General features: G+C 43.4%; 1 protein-coding gene across 1 annotated transcript in view; it reads right to left on the bottom strand.

Moving 5' to 3' along the window:
• Positions 1 to 11,492: 11,492 nt before the first annotated feature.
• Positions 11,493 to 22,200, bottom strand: part of AKR1D1 (aldo-keto reductase family 1 member D1) — a 34,871-nt gene continuing 24,163 nt past the window's right edge. Inside the window, exons 4-9 of the mRNA XM_032107183.1 lie at positions 20,739 to 20,816; positions 18,285 to 18,407; positions 16,444 to 16,553; positions 15,797 to 15,962; positions 14,952 to 15,034; positions 11,493 to 11,657 (exon numbers count right to left, since the gene is read on the bottom strand). Coding sequence (XP_031963074.1) covers positions 11,615 to 11,657; positions 14,952 to 15,034; positions 15,797 to 15,962; positions 16,444 to 16,553; positions 18,285 to 18,407; positions 20,739 to 20,816 — 603 coding nt within the window. The 3' untranslated portion in view covers positions 11,493 to 11,614. The remainder of the gene's footprint in view (positions 11,658 to 14,951; positions 15,035 to 15,796; positions 15,963 to 16,443; positions 16,554 to 18,284; positions 18,408 to 20,738; positions 20,817 to 22,200) is intronic.

Genomic DNA, 22,200 nt, shown 5'->3' with positions numbered 1-22,200 from the left:
TTTGGATGCCCTGCCCGCCTTTGGGAGTTTTCAGGATAAAACTGGAGTGGGCTTTTGGTTTTGTGTTCTTCTTGCCTCTGTTCCCTTCGGGCTGTTGCCATTAAACACCTCCGAATTGCATGCAGGAACCCCTCTCACCTCTCTGTCTCCAGTTCATGCACAGCCTGTGGGTGTGTGAGCGGCTGTTCACGACCACCTGTGAAGGTGAGATCGTGTGCACGCGTGGGTGCTGGCAGAGCGCTGCCTAAGAGGGCCACGAGGGACCCAGCAGGGACAAACGCGGCATCGATCCACCAAAGCTCTCTCACAATACTCACTTCTGAAGGAATTTTCCACCATTTCCTCTGAAACAGCATAGACTATTGGCACTCTAAGCCTCTAACCAGAGGGAAAAAAATAACAGCTGGAACATCACCTATCTAAGATCATATCCAGAGGAAATCCTCAGAAGTTATAAGGACCCTGGGCATCTCCTGAAACGATGGCTTTCAAAGGGTTTAGCAGGATCACACCTTCACACCTCATCTTTGTAACCATCCCAAATTAACCTGTGGCCACCTTTTCCATTTCTGAGACCACATCTGTTCCAGCCATGCTCAAACCCATCTCACTATCCACACACAGATTCTCCAAAATTGTGCGTTGATTAGCAATCCCGTGAAGGTGGAGACTCTCTGTGATGCTTGATCCAGGAGTTTGCTGATAGGAATAAGGTCAGTGCACAGGGACCCATGAATGCCAGAGATACAGAAGTGACTCCAGGAGGATTTAGACATCCACGTGGTGGTGGAGGTCAGTGCAGGCAGGGCAATGACATTGGCTGCAGCCCTGAGAGGAGCATTATTTTGCTCTTCTGACACCAGCAAAATGAATCACTGTGGTAAAGTCTGAGATCCATTTGTGCCTATTGCTGGGAACAGGAAGAGGAGCAAGTAAATAAGACTGGATGTGTTATGGCTAGCTGTCTTTTGTTCTGTTTGATCGCTTGAAAAGACAGATGACTGCTTACTTTAGGCTATTAGGCATGTTTGTTATACATAAGGATTCATGGACTTTCAGTCATGCTTTTTTTAAAAAACTTGCTAAAATTATACTGAGCATTAATTAAAATCCTGTGACTGTTCTGAATGAAGATAGTGGTTAAGTACCAAGGCTCTGGGTACATGCACTGCTCTCTAGACTGTGCTGTTATAATGTTTCCTTTTTTTAAAAGGCAACACAAACTCACAAGAAGAGAAATGTGGATAAATAATGTGTTAATGGCAAATTTAAGCATAGACACACATATAAATAAGTTTTCATAACTTTATTATGATTTATTACCAAAGCCAAAATATTTCCAGAGGAGTAGTTTTCCATTGAAGGAGAACATTCTGTGGAGATGTGACAACATAACAACAACCTTTGCACCTTGTTTGGAAGAGGAAAATTTTAATAAAACATGAAAGGCCAAGTAATTTTATTCCACTAATTACTAAAAATCCAGAAAACAATTAATCGTGGGCAAATCCTAAGAAATTACTTGTCTCAGAACTTGTTCAGAGGAATTTATTCACAGAAAGTTCACATTGAACACCACATTTAGTAACTAGCAAAATACATTTTTTAATGATGATCACTTAGGCTGTAGATAAAGAAACCAGCAAAAAAAGAAAAAAAAAAAAAAAAAAGGACATTGCTTTGCACATAAATCTCTCTTGTGTAGCTCTCTCTGTCAAGACCTTTGTTAGGGGACTGATCCCAGAAGGAAAGCAATCTTCTGGAAATTAAAGCCAAGTGGAATGTTTCCCAGATGGGTGGAAAGTCCCATCTTAATGCATAATAGTAGTTACAAATAGGTGAGAGCCATTCTTGTAGGATCCTGGGAGTGCCCTTTGGGTTTCCTGCTATAAACAGTAGGCATTAAAGACAAACTTTAACCTTCCTGATGAACTGAAGCACTGAACTCAGGTGCTCAGAAGGCTGCAAGAATTCTCTGGCAGAGACAGTTGTGATGTGTCTAAATCATATAAACTGAAAAAGCCTTGAAAGCACAGGTTTAACAGAGCTCCTGAAACCTTGTGCTAGGACACTTCCTCCAAAAATGTCAAGGAGGGCAGATATTTTAAGGTCAAAAAAGGGTGGAAACCGAGATATTCTACAGTCTTGCTTAATGCTCTGCTCTGCTTATTGACTGAAAAAGTGATTTGGTTAAAAGGTGGTGGAATTTCTTTTTGTTCTTCTCACTGAGTTTCTGAGAGGCCAAATACTTAGCCTGTGGATTTTCAGAGGGAAAATCTTCATGTTTTTCTCAAGAAGCAAGGTAAATTGCAAACAGGAGCCTTCCTACAACCAAAACATGAATGTTTAATTCACTCTGAAAGTAGGCTGAGCCTTACAACTCTCTGAACTTTCCTCCGATAGCCGTGCCCCTCGAAGGTTCTCTGAGGTCCTGCTGCCCACCACAGCCCCAGATGCAATTTTAGAGTCACAAAACCTGTGGGATCAAATGTCAGCCGTGCAGCTGTTGGCACTAGAGCATCCAAGGCCCTCATCCTGCAAATTAAGATTGTAACAGATCTCCTTCCACCTAGTGCTCTCCTACATTGCGGGGGATAACTCACAAAACTGTATGTGAATGGCCCAGTGCAGAGCATGGATTTGAGCCCCCTGGACCCACACGTAGGAGGAATTTGGAGTGTTAAATGTTACTTATCTCAAGCTTCTCTTTTTGCTTTTTCTTGCCCGCCTGCTTTAATTTTCAAGGTCTAAGGAAGCTGCAAATACAGGCATCCCAGCCCCAGAGGCAGGGGATGTGAGGTGTTCCTGTACTGTGCAGCCCTTACAGGATGAATTCTCCCACTCTCTCCTGGTTCTGTGTGGGCACATCCGGGCCCCTGCCGAGGCAACAGGGCTGACAGAGCCCATGAGCACGAGCTGCTCCCAAAGGCAGGTGCAGCAGAGCTGTGCACAGGTTGCTTTCCTGCAAAGCTGCCTGGTGGGCCAGTCAATGACCTGGGCACACTCACTGCTATAAGCTTGGGCTTCCTCAAATTGGGAAATACAGGAAAGGCAAGGGGAGGGAGTTATTTCACAGCAATTCCTGCTAAGACTGTGATTCATTTATTTGTTCTTCTATGAACACCCTAGCCAGATGACTAAGGCAGATCTGCAGACTGATGACCCAGAAACAGTAGAGATAAATTTCATATGTGGGGGAAAGGAAAAATAAGTTAAAAGCTATATTCAGACTGTTGTCTTCCTACTTTCAGTGGTTTGCCTCCCAGCATAAGCCCTGGCCTACACCAAGGACATAGCACACAGATTTGCTCAGGGACTTTTCTTTTTTTTCCTTCTTCCTCATCTCAGGGTGGGATATTTGAGGTTACCTATACCTGTGACTTTTGAAATTAGCAGCACATAAGCTCACTACAGCTGCTGGGTCTCTCAGGTGGGAGGGTTAGGATGGCCTATTTCCTTTTCTTGTTAAAGTTCAAGCTGCTGAGATGGAGGCTGCTGGGTTTACTGCACCTTTCCTTTCCTTCAGGTAAGATACTTGTCCTTGCAGGGCAGGTGGAAAGGAAAAGGAGGTGTGTCAAGTGTAATAAATCTCTTTTGATTGCTTGGGTTGCTGAGCTCCTGCTGGGGAGGTAGGAGCTTGTCTCTTCCCTTATTAGAGGATGGGTCTGTGAGATGACTGAGTTGGCTTCTGACGAATTGAAGATAGACTGGATAAATGTAGGGGGACCTTCAGTATTTTGTTTGATTTTTTAAAATTTATTTTGACTGCAATGATATTCCCTGGGAGGTTGTCTGTGGTGCCACTGCTGGGTTTGGGCTGCTGGGTTGCTCTCAGCCTGTGATTCCTTAGTGCCAGTGAAGTGTTGCACTTCTTGGGGTGCTCTGGATGCCTATGGAACTCGATGTGCCTTCTCCCAGCACTGGCTTGTGGAAACACGTGGCAGGACTCTGTAGAGGGCAGGATTACAAGCCTGTGAGTGTGCATACCTGTGGGAAGCTGCAATCATAAATACACTCAACCTCTTGGCTGAAAAGCTCTAAATATCTCTGTTTTCTGGTCTTCCTTTTGGAACACTGGAGGGTTTTTTTTAAAGGTGCTTTTATGAAATACAGCTTGAAAGTATTAAGCCCCAAGCAGCATGTGACCCTAGCACTACAAAAATCCCTCTAGAGCACTCAGTCATATAATCCTGTGTGCAGCATGCAGGGCAAGATGGGAAAGTTCTTCTCATCACATTCCTCTGTCCAGGTGGCAAGGCAGTATCTGACGTGGAGGTGCTGAGCAGTGGCCATCACAGGACACTTCAAACCCCAACACCCTTGTTTGACCCTTTAATAGCTGTAGCTATGATTTCCAGAAAGTGGCCCTGCATAGTTAAAAGTTCATACAAATTTCAATATTATGCTCTTTGATTTCTTCAATCTTTTTTTACTATTTCCTCAAATATATGAATATTTTTGCATTCCTGTACCGTGATATAGGGTCTAAGTGTAGAGGCTAATGCAGCTCCCTTATTAAATGGTTTGCAGCAGGAGAATATTGGCTTCTCTCCATACCACACTAAACATGTCAGTCTCCATAATCCATCAGCTGGCTTCCTCACCACCATTTTTACCCTTTTCTAGTCTTGATTCTACCAGAGACTGAATTCTGTGGGGCACATCAGACCTTTATTCCACACAACGTTCATAAACCTTCACAGAGTCAAAGTTACTGAAAAGCATATAATGAGTTTTCCTAGTGCTTCTGTCTCTTAATTAGTTTTAGTTTGTAATTTCTCATGGTTAGCACAGAGTATCCACATTTCCATTATAAATGCGACTGGAAAGATGTACTTCACACCCAATACTCTTTAAATGCTGAGTTTTCCCAGAGCTGGGGAATAGTTTAGGTGCGTGACCTTTCCCTGGAGGTGGGCCATATCAAGGCCTCTTTCCTCAATGAACAGGAGGAATCCAGAAAAATGAAGGCAAGCATCCAAGTAATCTCTGCAGGGAGTGACAGTGTGTGAAGGGAACCCTCACTCAGCAGTCAAGTTTGATTTAGCTGTTCATACATGTAGCAAAAAGAAACTTGGGAGAGAGGAGAGAACAAGAATGGATGTGTTTAGCTGCAAAGAGGGTCAAGGAATGAAGTTTGGAGCAGGCAAAGAAAGTCACAGAAGGTCAATCACTTAAGTCTGTGGAGTGTTGGAACTACGGGGCGAGAAGGAGGTGCAAATCAATGCCTGAATTCAGTTGTTTCTGTAGTATCTCTGTGCAGCCTGCTAGGGTGTGTGTTTGCTTAAGGGGTGCTGCGGGGCTTGCTGTCACTGTAGCAATAAATGCCAGAAATGCAGTGAAGCTCACATTTATTCATATTGTGATGGCATTGATATCATCCTTTCCAACACAGGATCTTCTCTGATAGTATAACTGGTGTTGTGTCCAAAAGAAACAGCAAAGAGAGCAACTCTCATAGCACAGGGATGAGCCATAGTACAAGGGGGGAAAGGTTTGATCCCTGTTCTTTGGGAGTGTTTTCCTGTCACCAGTGACCAGACTGAGGTCTGGACTGCAAGTGCCCTCCTTCCCAGGAAAGTACATTATGATTCTCAGCTATTTCCCCCTTTTACCCCGATGAGTGTCTCATGCGAAGTTGAAAAGTTCTGTGTAGTGGATGGGGCCTGATGCCTTCCATGAGACTGTATGCCTTGGTAACTGGATAAGGTGAGACATGTAGGTTAAAACCCCCGTAAAGATTTGAACCTGACTTGCTGTGTCACTTCTCAGTGCTCTGAGTGCTGAGGAAACGGAGCTACAACGCCCCCCTTCCTCCTACCTTGCACTCTGAAAGTGCTTTCATGGCCTCAAACCCTTGCACACCCAAAGACCAATTCTGGAAACACAGGGCTGTGAGCAAAGTAACTTGGTGGTCTTGGAGAGGTGTAGATTGCCAAGGAAATTCATGACTCCTGTGAGCTCTAAATGCCATGACTAGAAAAAAATTAGTAGAAATCCTAAATCAATGCCTAACTTTCCTGTTTTGTTGCTTCTCCTTCTCTGTTCTCTGAGGACTGTACTTCACAGGGGACCAGAAAGACGGCATGTTGAATGAGGGTGTGGATTTCTGATCCCTGACTTAGAAGAACCGTTTTGAATATTGGTGATTCCTCTTTGAAGTTCCTCAAGTACAGATCAATATAGTTAATGACATGTAAAGACAATCTTCTCATAATCCTGTAGAAAAAAAAAAGCAGGACTGCACACCCACCACTGAAAAGCAGGGACTGAATACAAAGTATGGTGCCAAACAGCTGGTTTGGGCTGCTCTGGACTGCTTGGGTCCATCACTGCTGAACCTGTGGGATGGTGGGATCAATTTGCTGGGAAACCACCCTGTGTCACATACGGGCAGGGTGTCACCCTGTAGGTGGAAGCTGAGGCAGCGGCATGAGGAGCAAAGTAGTTTTCCTAGGAGACCACAAAGACAAATTACCCGTGGCAAGATATCCCCAGGGTCTGTCCTGGCTTGGGAGAACAACACTGGTCAGGTTAACTGGGGGAAAAGACAACTTGGGAAGAGTTTCCTTGCAGTGAGGGCATGGGGCTTCCATTTGGTGCATCTGTACCTTGTGTCAGCAGAGACACTCCTGATTTTTATGTGTTGGAATGTCAGCGGGATCCTACCCAATGTCCTCAGCACCCTGCCCTTGCACAGACTTTTGTTATGTGTGAGGTTCCTCTGAGACATGTTCTAGGTCATCATCAGCTCTCATTTACCTTTTAATTGAGTGTATGTTTATCCTGGTGGAGGATTTTGCCTTTGTTGTGTTCAATGACCTTGGGCTGATCTGAGACCTCCATCCAAGTAGCTCTGCAGTCTACAGAGAAAAACTGCGCCGCTTCCTCCAGTGGTGCCCCTGGTGCCCATGTGTGAGTGTTTATACACACATGCGTTGTCTTCCTTTCCAGCTCCTTCTTTCTGTCCTCTTTTTCCATTTGGTTCTGCTTTGCATTTGATTTGCAATGTGTTGTCCTGTTGTGAGTATTGCTCATGCATGTTGAGTTAGGGTTCCCCAAGGAGTCTGGCATTGGAAAATTAAGTTTTTTTGGCTTTTGCACTGTCAAAGCCCTTTATTATAAGCTGGTGGTTTTGCTCCTGGGTAGTAGGACGTTGGGAAGAGCTGAAACATGGCACTGCTGAGAATCAATTAGTGTAAAAACTGCACTAGTACCCAACTACATGCTGATTACTCTGCCCCCAAAGACAAATGTGTTTGCAGTTTAGGTCACAAGTGAAACAAGCCTGTTGACTCTCATTCTAACATGTCACTCTCTTACGGACTTTCTTCTCCACCCCAGTGCTTACCTCTAGACGTGTGACTTTTCTTGTTGAGAGCTGGGAAAAATGTTTTCAACCAGCAGATCCCTCTCTTCCTTTTCCCCAAGAAAATAAGGAAATTGTCTTGCAAGTACCAAACGGATTTATTTCAAAGTGTTTTGGTTTGGCAGATAGCAACAAGGAGACTGTGGTTCTACTCACAGTAGAAAGATAGTATCTCATCTTAAATTTTCAAATTGGACTTACTCTACACAAGGGATCTGAGTTTGTCCTCAGTGTTTGCTGTGGAGATATGAGAAATGTCTTGCACATCCCAGGCATTGATTTATTTTCCTTTAAAAGTCCCTATAACTCTGGCTTTGCTTCCACACTTAAAAGATTCACACACTAAATTGAAGAATCAACTCTGATTCTAGTTACAAGATGATCTTAATTAGTTAAGGAATGTATCAGCCTCTCTGCTGCTGAATAACTTTGCATACCCCAAGAATGTGGTAATGGTTAAATATTCTGCCAGTCTGGAGATGAGCAGCTTTTGGGGTTTGTTGGATTCCAGAAAAGAAAGAAGTGAAGAAGCTGTATCAGATGAGGATCCTGCTGCATGCAGCCAAAGGCAGTGCCTTTTGTGGTCACCTATCCTCTCTGACTGTTTGCAAAACTCACTATTTGCCCTCAATTATCATTACGCTTTGACCAGGAGAAGAGATCTCATTTTTACACCCAGCTCTGTGGCACTCAGGCCCTACTGGCAGGCAAAGGGTGAAAACTACAGGAGGTACTTTCTTCCTTTTCCGGTGTCCATTTCTGTCTACCCAAAATTGCATCCTAATTCTGGCTGATGTCTTGATATGGCCACTTGCCTTTTCCTCCACAGAACACATTTTACACTCTTGTAAAGCCTCTTGGCAGCTTTGTGGTATGAAAACATGATAGAAATCCAAAGGGCATTCTTTAATGTTAGACTGTAAAAATGTACACAGAGTCCATCCCACTTTGTTTCTTACTATTTTCCCTATTCCTCTTGTGGGCACAGCATTAGGGAAAATCGGGTGTATGTCCTTTCTGAAACAGATTCCTATTCCAGATGCTTACTCTTGGGGAAGATGAAGCTCTGCCTCCCCGTGGGGAAACAAATTCATCTTCCCGTGCAGTGCAGGGTGGGGTGATGTCGGCACGTTGCACGATAACTGTGCCAGTGCCTCCTTGTTGCTTCACTGGCTAAATGTGAGCACGCACATGCCCAAGGCTGCTGCACTCCAAAGCCCTGTGCTCTGCCCTGAGCTTGTGTAACAACAGGGAATGCCAGGTAAGCCCAGGCTCTAATGAACTGCTGTGGCAACTGCTATGCTGCTGGGGATGTTAGCACATCACCTGGGTTTCTGCTGACCAGACCAGCTCTTAGTCTGCTAAAAGTGCTGCATCATTTGTTCTCTTTGCTGTAAAGTCACTTGTGCCTAGCTGAAGCAAACATCTTTGGTCTGTATTTCACTTCACTTTGCAGCTATACAGGGTCACAAACAACTCAGGTTATTTACCACAAAAGTGAGTAAATTTTCCCAGTACGTGATTGGGTCTATTCTTGTCATGTGTGAGAGCAGGAGGTGCTGGAGCCTCCTCTGTCCATGCCTGACCCTTCCAGTTGGAGCAGGGCTGTACATGACCATTCCAATGATGTGTAGGCCAGTAAGACTCTGAAATGTGCTAGATAGAAGCAGATCCTACTTGGGGCTGTGGTTTGGTTTTTTCTCTCTCCTTGTGCAGCTGCTGGTTGAATGGGTTTCCCAAGCTCCCATCTGTAGGCCTGTTTATTTCCCCATGAAAACCTTTTCTTTGTGGGGCAAGTTGGAGAACAATGGGGAGCAATTGTCTGAAACTGAGCAGAGTGGGGGGAAAAAGTAGGCTATATGTCAGTAGCAGTTTTGTAACTGATGGAAACTAGTATGGGAGCATTTGCCCCTGGGAAGAGGCTGAATCTTTTCTCATCAGATACAGATGAGGCAATGCAAAGGAGGAGGAGGAGGATTCTATTAAAATTAGAGGGGGGAGGAATTTGATGGCATGACTTGGGCTGGAGGAACTCTCACAATCTGTCCTGCCTTATTTAATCAGTATAGGTCAAAGATTTGATTATATGCTATTCCCTGTTAGAGAGGTTTCAGCATATTGTCTTCCTTACTCACATGTACAAGGTCATCACCTGCTTTATTAGAATCTCAAGTGCTGCCTGACCTCTGGGATGGGGATGCCTGGAAAAAGCAGTGAGCTGCAAAGGGGCTGATGTGAGCATTTAAGCTAAGCATTGGTTGACATTTGCAGTTGTAGAAAACACGAGCTTTGCCAAACCTGGCCTGAACGTTGGCTGTGACTGGAGAATTGCACCTGGTCAAGTTACAGTGCAAAAATTTGTACAGTGCTACTGTTAAGCAGTTGAGCCTTGTGAGCTCTATTTAGGGCTTGTACTTGTGAAGCAACTGGAATAACATGTTGGGTATGGTGGTAACGCCTCCTCTCTGGCACTTGAATTTAGACTTGGATTTTATTCAGTTTTTTGCCCAGGACCTCAGCTGTTTGCAAAGGGGCAAAGCAGGGCTCGTGATAGAGGTTCTGGACACCCCATGGTGCAGAGTTCCACCTGACCTTGGGATTGTCCTTAGACCTGCACCAGGAGGTTTCTAATATAGCTGAGGAGAAAGAAGGCGCATCCCCCCCTCTTTTGTTTGTTATTTCCCCCTCTGGTCTAAGTGGGTAGCGGAATAAAATGGGAATTGCCCTTGGGTAACCTCCAGGAAACAGAATTCTCCTTTGCTGGCATGGCTTTATGAATGGATTTACAAATGCTACATGAAGGCCAGCCCTGATGAAGGGGCCTGACTTCTCCAGTGGTGTCTACTGAGCTCATGCTGGGATGCATTTGCACTTGACTCTATTGGGAGCCTTCCCTGCTCCTCCTGTGAAGTAGTCATCCCTGTCCCTCTTTGTCTCAGCTCTGAGGAGCACACCATGACCATACAGAAGAGTTTCCGTGAACTGTATGCTCTGGCATTTTCCTGTTCCAGTCACTCCAGGGATAATAAATAGCAGTGGTAATAAATAAAAGCAGATGCTATAGACTGAAGCTTATGTATGACACATTTTCCAACGTACACACGTTCTAGTACACGAAGTACTCTCTCTCTCTCTCTGTGCATGGTTTAGTTTCTTCTCTGATACCCCTTCTGTGGCAGGAAACTGGGGTGCTTGGGCTCAGGAGGAAGGCAAAATAGCCTTCTGCAGATGTGGGTATGGGCAGATGCACCTATAGGCTGCAAACTTGTGGTCTGAAAAAGAAATTCGTGCTGAAGGAGTCAGTCTTCCTTACTCCAGTGTACGTGCTTCTGCCTTCATGTTTATAAGAATTTTTAAGTGAACAGAAATTTTCTTGGGTTAATACCAGTTAGTGAAGCATGAAAGAAGTTTAAGAGATTTTTAATCTCATGAGATGAGGACGTCCCTAGCTGTAGCTCCAGGTTGTGTATGCAATGCTAGGTAAGACCACCTTTGAATAGTAGTACAGTGTAATAAAATTGTCATACACTGTCTTGTGTTTTACTGAGGTCCTAGGCTGAGGGGAGGGTGGTGTGTGTGGGAATATGAACATGCTTGTAACGCTTTAGGGCTTGAATTAGTTCCATGTGGAGCCAGCTGGGATGTACCTACGGAATAAAGCTCACGTGTGCAGCTGCAGAACACTCTGGTCAAAGTTAAATGGGCTTCACTGCATGAAGCAGTGCACAAACCTAGTCAATATCAACAAATGTGCATAGCTATCAGATTCAATTAGTTCACCACTCTTGACTTTCTCTTACTCGATCTGAAAAGGAAATGGTGCTGGTTTGGACCACGTGACCCCTCTGTGGTCTCTTCCAACTTTACCCATTCTGTGATTCTGATTCTGCCTCACACCCACTGAAGTGTAATGTTTTGTTTCAGATTAAGTGAAGAATATTCCATTAAGTGGAACCAATTTGGCTTAAACTAGTGAACCTGTTTTTAGGAGAAATCTTCAGTTTTATCAGTGGTTGGTCTTGAGCCTTCAGTGTTCAGCATTAAAGCCTGCTAAGCCAAAACCAGAATTTCAGTTAATTAGATAGATTTGATCTTCAGTAGCAAAAAGAGACTGACAAGATAAAAAGAAGTAAATGTCATGTTTTTAATGCTGATTTGAACAGCCTCACACGAAGACAAAGCGTCAAATGTTGAGTCTCTCTCAGCAAAGCCTAACAGCACTGGCTGTCCAGACCCACCTTGTTTTCAGTATTCATCATTGAAGGGATACTCTGGATGGTCACGCCACCTGTGGAGAAGTCAGATTGGACAAGTGAGCTCCTTGAGCGAAGCAGGATTTCAAATCACTGCAGTTGTCCTGTGCCCAGCAAACCTCTTCCTTGTGATATATATGTGCTCTTCATGGAAGGCTCTTCTACTTATTCAGAAGCTGTTCTGCCCTGAATAAGTGTACCTGCAGACTTGGAAGCAAACCTATGTATTTAAGGAGAGGACAGTGAAGGAGCATTTTTCAGGCCTACAGGCTGCATACCTTAAGGAGAGATGGGGAAAACCAGCAAGAGCCTGGATGTCAGCTATTCTCGCTATTTAACTCAGGTGAATAGAAATGTTTTAGGAAAGGGGGATGGCTTCACCATGTGTGCATTGTGGAAGGGGAAGACTTTGTTCAGATGTCTAGAAAGACCCCTAGAAATAAGGAATATGAAGAAGAGGTGGAGACACCAGACTGTTCTACTTTGTCTTATGCCCTTAGAGCTGGCATGAACAGGTCTGGGATGGTGCTTTCCCCAAGCAGCTGCCATACCTAAACTAGGTCTGTCTGTCCTCTAGCTCAGCCTAGATGCTCTGCCAGCATCTATAGTGGCTGAGAATATACAAATAAGCTTTGGGATGACCCAGTCCAGGGGAGAAAGGGATGTTCATGGGTGCATCCTAACAAAGGTAGAGATGCTTCAGGCTTTGTTTTAGAATCTGCATGCTCAGGGAGGATGCACAATCCAAGATCATGATAAAAGGCAAGAAGGGTCAACTTCAGGTGAAAAAATAACGTTGTGTTTGCCCATTATTGGCAGACTTGAGAGAGAGGTAGCTGTTTTCTGTAGTGGGTTTTCTTGTTTGTTTGAGAAGATGGTGCTAAATCACAAGCCCTGGCTTGACAAACACTTCCCATTAGCTAAACGAAAAATTTCTGAAGAGCATTCTCAGGTGCACCATGGCAGCTGGCTGCCTTGCCTTACAGCAGAGCACAACAAATACTGGCATTTATCCAGCTGTGAGTCGTTCCAGTCTGGAAAGGACACATTTCACAATATTGAAGGTAACTAACTGGAAGGCATCAAACATTTTGAATTGGTTGTGTCAAAACATTTCATTCCGATATTCAGCCAAGATCAAGTGTTTACACATTAACAGATTGAGTTGGTTGAAAAAGAACCCCAAAAAACAAAACAAGCCACAACACTTTGGCTTGTTTGACTTCAGTATAATGTGATAATGTCTGAGATGCCAGTGTCATTATCTCTACTTTTCATCTGTAGAGCATGCTTGCTAATCAGATCTCACATATTCAAAAGTCTGAGTCCTTTGAGTGAAAACGATTCACTTGGAGGAGTCACTGCAGCTTGGCATAACTGGTAAGGAAAAACATCCATAGCAAAGAATGGGAGCATAAGATAACTTAATGTAAAACTTGCCCTGCACAATGCTTCTAGATTTCTCCAAGAGGACAAGAAACAATTTCAGATTAAGATTTCCTGAAGTACTCATATTTCTATAAAACCTCCATTTTCTTCTCAGATGCTTAACTTGCTAATTCATTCCACTGATTGTGTTACCCTGTATGCATGTATGTATCCTGTTTGTACTCTTACCATCAGAACAACAGGTTTGCACACAGTACCCTTATGGTAGCTGATAATAGGAAGAATCAGAGAAAAGCTGGATTTTCTCCATTCCTGCTGGCATTTGCACTCCAGCAGTCAAAGGTTTTGCATGAAGTTGACTAACCAAAAGTCTTTCTGTGTCGTGGTTTGACTTTTTCAGATATATATTGCTGGATGAAATAAGAAATATGTTTAGGCTAATTTGTCTGATGCAGTGTCAATTCCAGACACTTCAGTGTGGTAACGCACAGCAGGCATATATATCTATATATATAAATCTATATATCTGCTCCTTACATGGCAACATCACTTTTCTGATAAGGTTTTTTTCATAGCTGAGATCAGACTGTACTTAAACATTTTTCCCCAACCTGGAGTCCAGTGAAAACTAGACCTGCCAATGTCCACCCTATGCATCCTGTTTTCCTTATCCTTGGTGGCCTGCTGTGACCAATTTCAGTCTAATAAAGCAAAGTATTTAATTTATTAGTTTTTTAGATTGGTGGCTTAGAAAGTTCTTCTCCTGTGGGCATTTGCAGCCTTTAACTTTGTTTCTGGAAAATGCTCTTGCATTTGCACCAAGGTTACATTTTGTGTATATAATTTTTAAAATTTGAATGCTGCTATAACTCAATTTTGCTATATAAAACCAAAGTGTTTCAGATACCAAAACACACTTAAGAATCTCCTAGGCCATTTGTGAGAAGTCTTCTCGAACTAAGTACTGCTAATTGATGGAAGGCTATTTTAAATTTTAAGGAACTAAAGCTTCAGAGCACCTGGCTGAGCTTAAATGTGAAAGATGAACTCCATTATGATGCTTTTAACTTAGTGAATATTTTGAGTCATATTATGCAGCACAGTAAGTGGTTTGTTTGTTTCTTTGCAACATTTCCCCATATCTTTTGAGCAATGGTCAACATTTTAGAGTGCTATTGATGCTGTTACCAATGCTTTTCATTTCATGCTACAGTTTGGCAGGACACAGATAATCCAAAGTAAAAAGAGAAAGGCATGGAAATTAAACTCTAGCATTTGGCTACATATTGAGTGCCCTGAAAAGGGGAAAACAAAGTTTGGCCATAAACCACAGATGCTTTTGAACTGAAGGAAAAACAAACAGCCTCATCCTCTGGAAGAAGGGATGTTGGGCCAGTCTGAGTTTTCTGGGATAACACAGTGAAGCAGAACTATATTGGGTGGTAAGCTTTAGATGACCAGCAGCAAGAGATCAAGCCTTGTTAGCTCTTGGAAGCGATATCTAGGAAGTGGTCTAGCTGTCAAACAAGCTTCCTGTTTTCCTTAGAAGAAGGAACAACTCAATTTTATTTGAATTTCAACTCCAATATCCACACTTCTAGACAGGGATGATGCTATGCTTTATCAGTATCTGAGACCATCATTTCCACATAGCAGAAAGAGTTTAAGGAGATGGAGTAGAGATGGAATAGCCAGATATAGTCACTTTCTACTAGGTGGGCTTTGGCAACCTGAGCTGTAGGCAAGAATTTTACACTTATTTTTGCAACAGGTTTGGGAGCATATTCAGGCTGCATTAAAAGTCTGTCATGTTTAAGCCTTACCTTAAAATAAGGTTGTTTATGCAAAAGTTAATATTAAAAGGAAGTGTTGGGGGTTTTTTTAATTCTCTGAAAGGACAGGAATGCTCTGCGAGGATCTAGGATTTCTCCTGTACTTACATTAACAGTTCCACATAACGAACATTTTTGTTCAGGGCTTCAATTTCTTTCATCTCTTTCTCAGTGAGGGAGAAGTCAAAGATCTAATGGAGGAGATGTTAGGAATGTGTTAGCATTTCTTGCCATAATCAACCTTCATATGTTCCAGATTCCAGAAGTACAATCCCTCCTTCTCCCTGTATCTCTCCCACAAACCCATGCTTACTTGCAATTGCAGGAGTCTCGAGGACATGAATAAGACCAGTCACATTTGCCTACACCCTTTTTGCGAGAAGGGGAAGGTAGTTTGGCAATACTGAGCCACCAGCTTTGAAAGCAATGTATTTCCAGGGAAAGCAGAGAGCAGTGCTGCAAGGGATGCAGGAACAAATTCATCTTATTTGTGGGTGGTGTCAAGCCAGGTGTTTTCTGGTGGTGTGGTTGTGAACCTCTCTGTCACACTTGTATGCAGCAACCCTGCCCTAGCACAGCTGTCCCATACCTGAAGACAGGGCAGAACATTCAGTCATTCCTGAGCTCCTGCAGCCTTGGGCTGCTGACCTACTGAGTTACCTCATCTCACTTGTGCTCCTCACTGCAGCAGCTGGTGCTCTGGGACACACCACCAGCTGGAGCTTTAGCTGCTCCAGAGGGTTAAAAGACACCAACATTTTCTCTATGCATTGCTCTATTATTGTCACATCTTGTTACCATTTAGCAGTGGGGACAAAAAGCATCAAATGCAGCAAAGTTTGCCATTGGTCAAGTCCTACATATTTCTACAGAAAGAATGGGGAGATTACCTTCTCTAGGGGCTAAGCCAATGTAAGTGGATTCATCCATGTACTACTGGGGTATGAATATACCTGGAAATTCTCTCTGATGCGTTGTGGATTGAAACTTTTTGGGATGACCACCACCCCTCGCTGGACATTGAAACGCAAAGCAATCTGTGCCGCAGTCTTGTTGTACTTCTTGCCAATGGCATTCAGCACAGGATCCTTCAGTAAAGGAGGGGAGGAAACATTTACCCTGGAAGAAAAGTGGGAAGAAAAAGAAAACAAAAAACCTCCTCATCTTTAATGTCAAAACATAGGGGCATCTACTAGTTTGTGGTCAGAACAGTGCACCTTTTGACAAGTAGGGTGAAAGATGGGAGAAAAGCTTTGGCTCTTAGGTTGGCAGGTTGTCAAAGGCAACTTCCTACGTGATGTCCTAACGTTGACTTAGTTTCTCCTTCCTCACCTAAGCCTCACACATTCCCAGTTCCAAACACTTGCCTTCTGTTAGAGGAGACCTGAGGCAACCTCCTATGCAGACACCTGGCATTCTTTGATGACAGCATGCAGCAGGAGTGTTGAAAGTTTATACTCACAACAGTAATATTTAGACACTGAAGTTCAAAACCACTTTAAAAAATGGGGGCAGAGGTATTTTGCACAGAGATCCAGGAGTGGAGAACTGTGTTTCCCTGGATATTGTCCTCCTATTAGAAAGTAACATGGGGACTCACCATGATTCATCCCTTGAGGTTCCCAAAGGGCTGTACCCAACAATAACAATGTCATGTTGTCTGCAAAATTCTAGGAGTTTGGGTTGGGTGAAGTAGGGGTGGCATTCTACCTACAAGAGTAACGTAGAAAGAAGGATTAATCAGCAGGGCAAGATAGAGAAGCAGAAGATATCCCAGATTTTGTGAGATCTACAGACTAGGTGATGCTTTCAGGAAAGGATATGTGTAAGTTAGGGAATAGGAAAACATAATCTGTGGTTATTATTCTAATTATACATTTCTGGGTGATTGATTTTTTGGGTTTGTTTTTTTTTTTTTTGATGGACAGCAGATTAACATCTGCAACTATAATTTGGCTACAGGGAACTTTTGTTGGCCCTCAGTGGAAAGGTGGCAATAAGTGGGGGGTTATGGAGGTGAGGGAAGCTCACTAGACAAGTAGACTGAGAAGGCAACCCATCTCATGTGGGACAGTTCTCCATTTTTCTGCCTCTTGCATTCAGGATGACTAATCAGATGTTGTTTTTAGGGAAGTGTTGGCATAAACTGTCCCAGTTAGAAAGGTGGGGGGCGTGTACAAAAGGTGAGATTATGACCTTGTTGCGAGCTCTGCTCTCCCACATTGCAAACTGCTCCCTCACAGGCATGGATTTTCTGGCTGTGATCTCAGACTCTGGGAAATGGACGTCTAAAAGGTGACAGAGCAACCGCTGTTTGCAGTGGTTACTATCTGGCAAGTCTGAAGCTATCTGGCACATCTAAGCTTGCTGGCCAGCTGCCCTAAGCTGGCCTTAATCTTTTGCCTGGTTTTCCTCGACCCCAGGAAGCATCAGCAATGCTCAGTGCAGTCTTAGGGGCACGCCAGAAACAGCAATTGCATTTTGCACCCGCTGGACATGTTAATACCAGGGAAGGGTGCTGGAATTTCCTATTCTCGCAGGGAGCCCTTCCCTCCAGGCCAAATGTAGAAATGAAAGCTGTGGCCAGCCTCCTTGCCCTGCCTCATGGCCAGTCCAGCCCTCCAAGACACGCGCTGGGAGTGGGAAGTTGGTCCTGGTTGGTCCCTGGCCTCTTCTCTATTACTGCTAATGTGGATATTTGTTTGTGCCAGACGAGTCAGAAGAGCTTCCCAGTGATTTCTAGGAAATGCAGTGACCTGCCAAAGGCCAGAGCCAAAGGTACTGGGCACTCAGATGGGTTGCTGCCACTTGTCACCTTCCCAGAGCCCCGCTGCTGTAATTTAACTCGGATGTGCCTGTCATCCTCATGGGATTGTTTAGCGCGGGCCAGCCACTCAACGGGGTCTCCATTAATTGAGCGTTTTCTCTATCTCTTACAAATGTCTTAGAGGAGAAGTACAAGAGAGCAAGTACAGGAAATTTAGGAGTTGCTCCTAATGGCTTTTACACTTGAGAAGCCTGGAGTGACTCAGAATCTGTAGGGTTGGGTTGGTGTCAGCTAAGGTAGACATGGCTTCATTGAGGACTGGTTAGCTCTGAATGGTTTTCTTGGGAATTTCTGGACTTGAAATAAGGTACAAGGCAGAGATCTAAGATCTGCTTTGACTCAGCATTCAACCTTGTTATGGAGCTTTGGCACAGAGGCACCAGTTTTATAGTCCTGGAGCAGAAATTGAGGAAAGTGATTGCTCCAGAGCCTTCAAATATTGATCTTTAGCCCAGATAGGAAGAGTAATATTTTCAAGCTGGAAATGGAAGTATGGAGGGCATCTGTGGCAAAGTACACATCACCTTTCCATACGTGGTGGCTTAGGCTGTGTTTGCCTCTGTGTTCCCCAAAGTGGCACCATGGCAGGCACTGCCCTTGGCTTGCAGGCATACCTGGTTGCTGACAGGTTTGTACTTAAGTCCTGGCTTGTTCATGATCATCTCTAGTTGCCTGCGGTTGAAATTGGATACTCCAATAGACTTTGCCAAGCCTGCATCTTTACATGCCTCCAGAGCCTGCAAAGAAAGCAAAGAGAAGAGGAGTCTCACAGGTTGGCTTGATTTCTTGGAGCGTGCATTTTAGAGAGAGGTGGAAGATAGACCATTATTGAGACTTCAGAAAGCCCTTTGCTGCAGCAGAACTAACAGCTCTGTTAGCATGAGGGCTGGTGTTGTCCAGGCAAACCAAACTCTATTCCTGTGTCAACATGCTTTCCGGACCAAATCCTAATGTTTTATACCTCCTGTGAGGGTAGAATTTGTCTGAAGACCAGAAAGATTTAACCTGAGATATAGATACTTAAGTGCCAGGCAGCCGCTTGTAAAGAGTTTTGCTTACTTTATGCTGCTTTAGCAGTGCCTCAAAGCTGGAGAATGAAAAGTGAACAAAACAGATTGCTTTCCTGATAAGTCATTTCACTCCTTTTGATTGTAAGACAGTTTTTTGTATGAAGTCTCTCTCCAGTGAAATCCCCTAAATATCTGGCAAGGCACATCACAAAACCTGCACAAAAAACATCCATACAGTATAAAGCAGAAAAAAAAAAAAAGGTGGATGGGAGAGAGGCATTCTAGATATATTGCATTTTAGACAAATCCGAATAGCTGAGAAACTCTTATGAATACTGGATATGATTATGTTCGCTGGTCTTCATTAGCTTCATCTGCTGGGTTGTTAAGGGGAAAGGGGGTCCTTTCCCATGGTCTTCCCATTTGCTGCCAGAAACTCTGCACACAAATAATTCAGTGACTGTTTGAGACAGAGCAGACCCCACCATGGAGCTGGATGCCCCTCCAGATTTTGTTATTCCTTCTGTCTCACAGGAGCTGAAAGTAGGGAGGTAAGAGGCACTTTGTGTTTGATGACCTCTAGTTGGCCTCATATGCCTTCTATCACTCAGTGACAAGCCAGCAAATACAGTCATCTGGATTAATTTTTGCCTGCTAGCACCACACTGAGAGAGTGAAATTATCTGGATTGAGTTGAGCCATTTTAATTTAGATTGATGCTGCTATTTGCAGGCACTCCCCACCACCTATTTTTCTCCTGGTTTATTAGATGAAGAGAGAGGCCTGCTATAGAATACCCTTTACATTAAATACCAGCTCAAAGATAAAACTATAACAGTGTTGGCAGAGATATTGCTTTCGACATCTGAGCAACCATCCTGTGAAAAGAGAGGAATGAATTGCATCAGCCAAAGTCAAGTGTAACATAAACAGCTAACGTGGAAGTCCCCCTTTCCCCCAAGAGCCAAACTGGATGGCTCAGCTGCCAAGGGAAAGTTCAGGCCCACCCCAGGCTCTCTTCCACTTCAAATTTCACTCAGAATTTCACCCTATTCATCTTTATCTGCTGTACCTCGAGTAGAGCTAAATTGGGACATAACTATTCAGATCTGGACATTGCAAGCTGAAGTGGAGCACATAGTAGCACCTCTTATCTCTCTTGGTGTGAACTGGGTGTAATTAGTGATGCTATTTCATCAGACTTGGTGCAGAAGGAGAGCTGAGCAGAGCTCTGGCCATGAACTAAAGAGGTGTCCATGGCTTTGCGAGGCAGAAATGTGAGGAGATTGCTAATCTCACACTTTCTGCCTCACCCAAGATCCTGAAGCCAAGTGACATTAGGGTTAATGAGACATCTGCCTAAAGGACTGGAGCACATCACAAACAAATATAAGATGCAATCTTTCAGGCAAATGCTACTTCTCTCCAAGTTTTCTTACCAGAAAAATCTTGTGTTCCCATCTGATAAGTAAATTTAGAAGTGAGTGAACTTGTTCTAATGGCAAGTGATGGTAAGGTCTTGGTCTTTGTTTTTTGGGGTTTTTTTGAGGGAGGAAGGTGTTGGTTTGTTGGTTTTTTGTTTTGGTTTTTTTGGTTTTTTTTTTTAAATAGAGTGTTTTGCTTGATTGATTGGGATTTTTATGGTGAGCTTTAGGGCAAAACCTCTTTTTTTCTGCAAGTGAAAAGATTTTATTTTTTTTAAGATGATCCAGTCTCTTCTTAGGGCTCCAACTTTCTCTTTCTGTAAAGATCTGATAAAGGGGAAGGATTGGTAAAAATCTAATGATAAAAGCTTCAAGTAGTGAATGTAGAGTGCACTCTCTGAAAGAAGGGATGTGGATGTCTGATATTTCAACAATGTTTTGTCATAAAAATAATTAAATTATAGAAAAAAGAAACATGCTTAAGGACAGAAGTAAAATTTATCCATGGAGATAATAGAATTCCATCCATTTCCCCCGGCAATTTGCTTCAGTTGCGTTTATGAAAACCACAAGTAGAAACAAGAATGAGTATCTGTGGGTTTAAAGCATATATGGGTGGGTGATGTGTGCTTACCTCCCAAGTGGCACATAAGTCTGTCTCATGGTAGATAAATTTCCCATTTTCATCTTTTGGGTAGAGTGCATCTCCAGGCTGAAAAGTAAAACCATACTTCTGTGCTTTAAAGAAAAATTTTTCACTCCTTAGAGCAAAAATGTTTTCACGGACTCTTTTTCTACTAGTAAACGACAAAAAAGAAGTTGAGTAGTTTTCTGAAACACCCTAAGTTCAGCAGGTCATTCATGCTGGCCTTACCACATCCTCCTCTGCTAGATCACCCTTGGATACACTCCTGAACTGTCACATGAGAGTACACTCAGGAGTTCCTGGATGGCCTTGTTTTTCAGTAAACTTTTGACCTTTATGTTATGGCATCCAAAAGACTCATCTCCTTCCAAAGGGCTGGGTTAGAGTACCATCCTGTATTCTCTTCTTCTTCTTCCCTCTTTTCTTTTTAGCCCTTCCTTTGCCTCCTGCTTGTGACCCAGGCACTTGAGCACTGGACTAAGCTGGTACTCTCCCCAACAGCTGGAGGGTCCAAGAGCTACTAGCAGTAAGGGACTATGGGCATAGCTAACCTCTTAAGTGCGTTATCCACCTTTCTTTGGATGCTAGAAGCTCCTTCTTCCGATCTCTATACTCTTCGTAGAGAACTTCAGGGATGGTTTATGAGCTGATATCTCACAAGCACAGCTTTCTCTTATTTGCTGGTCATTTCACTGCTGTTGCAGGCAATGCATTAACATCTCCCTCCCCTGTGTCTGATCACAATTTCACTTTTGTGTTTTGCTGGGGTTTAGTTTTTCTTTTTTTTGAACAGAAACCCTTCAGTGATGTTTGACATTTGATCTGACTTCAAACTGCTACATTTCAAAGGCCTGGGTACAAGATGTTGACGTGGTAACTCCTTGGGAACATGCAGCTGTGACTAATATGATCAGTAACTATCACCTCCCAATTCAATCGAGTTCAAATCCAAGGCATTTAATGGGAAAAGTGAGCCTAAGGAAAACACAGCCTCGGATTTCAGAGGGCCAAGGTCTCAGTTACAGACATAAGCCTGTCTCCTCCAAATGTGCTGATTTTCCTCAGCAAATTCCACAAAGACAATTTGTTGCTTTTCTTGCGCTGTCTTCCTGGAAAAAAGAATATCTTAACTAGATGGAGATAGGTGACTGTTGGGTACATTTTTTTTTTCTGGTAGAAGGCAAAGTGTTTGGCATCATAACATGAGGTGGAGAAGCTTTATTTGCAAAAGCACCCCATGGTATTTTGGAAAAAAACCATTCATCCCATGATACCCCAGCACATTTTTCAAGGACTGCAAGTTCAACATACAGCAGTTGGACTTGTTTAAGTTCAGGAAATGAGTCTGAATTCAGGATTGTTTTACTCTGTCCCACTTCTAATTCATTAATTTCTATTCCACTCTTTTTTGTAGTAGTCAATAGGCAGCAATTACATCAGCTAATTTACC

The sequence above is a fragment of the Corvus moneduloides genome, chromosome 4 (assembly GCF_009650955.1).
Source record: "Corvus moneduloides isolate bCorMon1 chromosome 4, bCorMon1.pri, whole genome shotgun sequence".
Taxonomy (NCBI): Eukaryota; Metazoa; Chordata; class Aves; order Passeriformes; family Corvidae; genus Corvus; species Corvus moneduloides.
The sequence above is the reverse complement of the archived record's forward strand: the minus strand, read 5'-3'. Positions and strand labels throughout refer to the sequence as shown.